Source organism: Cornus florida, unplaced genomic scaffold (assembly GCF_030987335.1).
Source record: "Cornus florida cultivar Cherokee Brave unplaced genomic scaffold, ASM3098733v1 CherokeeBrave_3.0.0_Hap2_Chr04, whole genome shotgun sequence".
In the NCBI taxonomy this organism is placed as follows: Eukaryota; Viridiplantae; Streptophyta; class Magnoliopsida; order Cornales; family Cornaceae; genus Cornus; species Cornus florida.
This window is the reverse complement of record NW_026775574.1, coordinates 53,868,486-53,871,232: the sequence shown is the minus strand read 5'-3', so window position 1 is coordinate 53,871,232 and position 2,747 is coordinate 53,868,486. Positions and strand designations below refer to the sequence as shown.

Genomic DNA, 2,747 nt, shown 5'->3' with positions numbered 1-2,747 from the left:
TCAATCAAAATCACTTGTGGCATTGATTTATTGTGCAATCTTCTGCACCCACTCAATCACCACAACAATTTCTCCGATTTGTGTAAACCCTAGCCCTTAGAAGAAAAATCCTATATATATATATACAAATTCGCCTATTTTGTCAGCCAATGCAACACCTTAAACCCATCTTCAAAGGTCGTCAGATACCGATTCTCCGGCGCAAGCTTATACCTCTTCTTCTCTGCCTTTGGGGATCTAATTCGTAAAGCAAACCTGGTCATTCGCTTTGAGGTTCCTTGGTGTGAGTTATATGATCTTAGGTGTCAGAATAAGGATTAGCCAAGAACAATCACATAACTTTTCATTTGATTTGCCAAGAATAATCACATAAGCCAATTTTGCTATCCACCGACAGGGAGAAGTTGTTCGCCACCGAATCATTGCTCTCACTTACAAACCCCCTGCCGTGAAATTGCAACATCCCCGGCAATTTTGACAATTAATTTTTGTCAATTGATTTTGTGAAGCGAGAGGGTGAAAAAGAACAGTGGAGAGAGGAGGGCTTTGGTTGGGATTCAATGAAAGAGAAGAGAGAAAAGAGAAAGGGTGATACCAATTAAAATGGGTGGATCCGACTTTCTTTTTCTTTTATTTATCTATTTTATTTATTATTTTATTGATTTTTTTTATTAAAACTGATATGTTATTTTGTTATTGGAACACTTTAAGAGATGAGTAGGGTGAAGTTATTCACCAATGAGTACCTAAGCAATGCCCTTAAATTTTTATTAGAAAAGATTTGCCAAGGACTCATGGCGATAGAGGAAAATTATCTAAATTTGGTAAGAAATAGGTAATAGTAGTTTATATGGTTCATTATACCCGTCCCAGTCCTAATTTTACTCCCATTAGGCTTCAATCAATTGTGTGGTGTGTTTTGAGTTTCGGTCACAGAACCTAAACCCTCTCAACAGAAACCCTCTCTCTCAGTGCAAGAGAATGGAGAAGCAACGACAGGAAGCAATAGAAGGCTGCCCCTCCAGACTACCGGCCGTCAAGTATCTGAGAATAGGGAGAAGGAAAAACCAAAAGAAGGCAGCTATAGAAGGCGGCCACATTACACCTACTCTTCCGTTTGACATCATATACAATATACTCTCAAGACTACCTGTAAAGTCTGTGTTGCGATTCAGGTCTGTGTTGCGATTCAGGTGCGTTTGTAAATCATGGCGTCTTTTAGTCTCTGAACCCGAATTCATCAAAACTCACCTAAACCAATCCATTAAATTGGAACGCCAAACCTTTTTTTACCAGGAGTTCTATCCATCCTGTTTTTACTCTGAAATTTCCAATAAATCCGAAGAAAACCTGTATTTTTTACTGAAGAAATACCGAAAGTTGAAACCCTCGGTTCTTGTAATGGTTTAGTACTATTGGATCCGTGTGACTATGGCAAAACGTGTATATTGTGGAATCCATCCACTAGAGCATACAAACAGTTATCATCTCCTATTGATTATATATTTGGTGGACTATGTTATGATTCTTCCATTGATGATTACAAGGTGGTTCTCATCCGTAAACCTTATCCTTACAATGGAGTAACTCTTTATGTTGTTTACTATTTTAAGAAAAAAGCTTGGACACAGGTTAGAGGGTTCTCTTCTTTTCCTGATTTAGGTCGAAATAGTATTAATGTGAGCGGCGTGTTTCACTTACAAGTCATGTCCTCTGTCGACATGACCTCTGCCAGTTTCTACACAGAAACAGGTGCAATTTTTTTCTTCGATGCAGTGAATGACAAGTTCAAGGAAGTGTCACTACCAATTTGTATAGAAAGGGATAGACGTTGTATTAGTTTGATGGATGTGAAAGGATGCCTTGGTTTATTTTATAGACGCCGTGTTTATGGAGAACACCAATGGCGATGCGGTGAGGTATGGGTGATGATGGAACATGGTGAGATGAATTCCTGGACTCAGTTGAGGATTAATTGCCCATATCTAAATTTTTGGTCCACCGCACATTTTTGTGTTACGGAGAAAGGTCAAATTGTGATGATGGTTGATGAAGAACATAAAGAATTGGCGGGCTGTTATCCTAATGAAGACACCCACTCGTATATATATCCGGAATTTGGAAGAGAGCTTTGGATAGATAACACCAATGCAGTTTCATTGGTGGATAGTTTACTTTTACCACCCTCTTGATTAAAGGGTACCGTAAGAGGTAATGATATATGATTCTCTGGTTTACACGATTCATGTCATTATTTTGTTATATTCTTTTTTTGGACAGCTAGTATTGAATCTATATATTGATATATTTTTTTTTCTGTGCAGTTAGACCAACTCGTTTTGATATGTGAAGATCTGTTCTTCAGATGGTAAAGCAAACACACACACACTTTTTTGATCACGTCGGGGCTCGATTCTTTTAATTTTTGTTAGTAATTTTTAGTGATTTGTTTTGACCATCTCTTTCTGTTTTTTCATAATGTTTATGGATACTATCATTTTGAATTTGTATAATAATATTTTGGAAATTTCTTTTTACTAATACTTTATGAATTTTTTTTTTTTTTTTAGTTGGTACTTACACACACTTGTCTTTTTTGAAATTTAAACTCCTAACCTCCCTTTGAGAAGTAAGGGACTGATACCACTAAGCTACTGTCCCGTTTATTTATTTGAACAATTGAAAGAAAAAAAATGTCAGTACTTTCTAGAAAAAAGAACTGAACAATTAATGAGAACAAACAATGA

At 36.6% G+C, this 2,747-nt stretch overlaps 1 protein-coding gene across 1 annotated transcript; it reads left to right on the top strand.

Moving 5' to 3' along the window:
* The first annotated feature begins 981 nt into the window (after window positions 1-981).
* On the top strand, window positions 982-2,192 carry LOC132304972 (F-box/kelch-repeat protein At3g06240-like). Its single transcript, XM_059802666.1, has 2 exons — window positions 982-1,193; window positions 1,346-2,192. Exons 1-2 carry the CDS (start codon window positions 982-984, stop codon window positions 2,190-2,192), a joined length of 1,059 nt encoding a protein of 352 aa, XP_059658649.1.
* The last annotated feature ends 555 nt before the right edge of the window (window positions 2,193-2,747 follow it).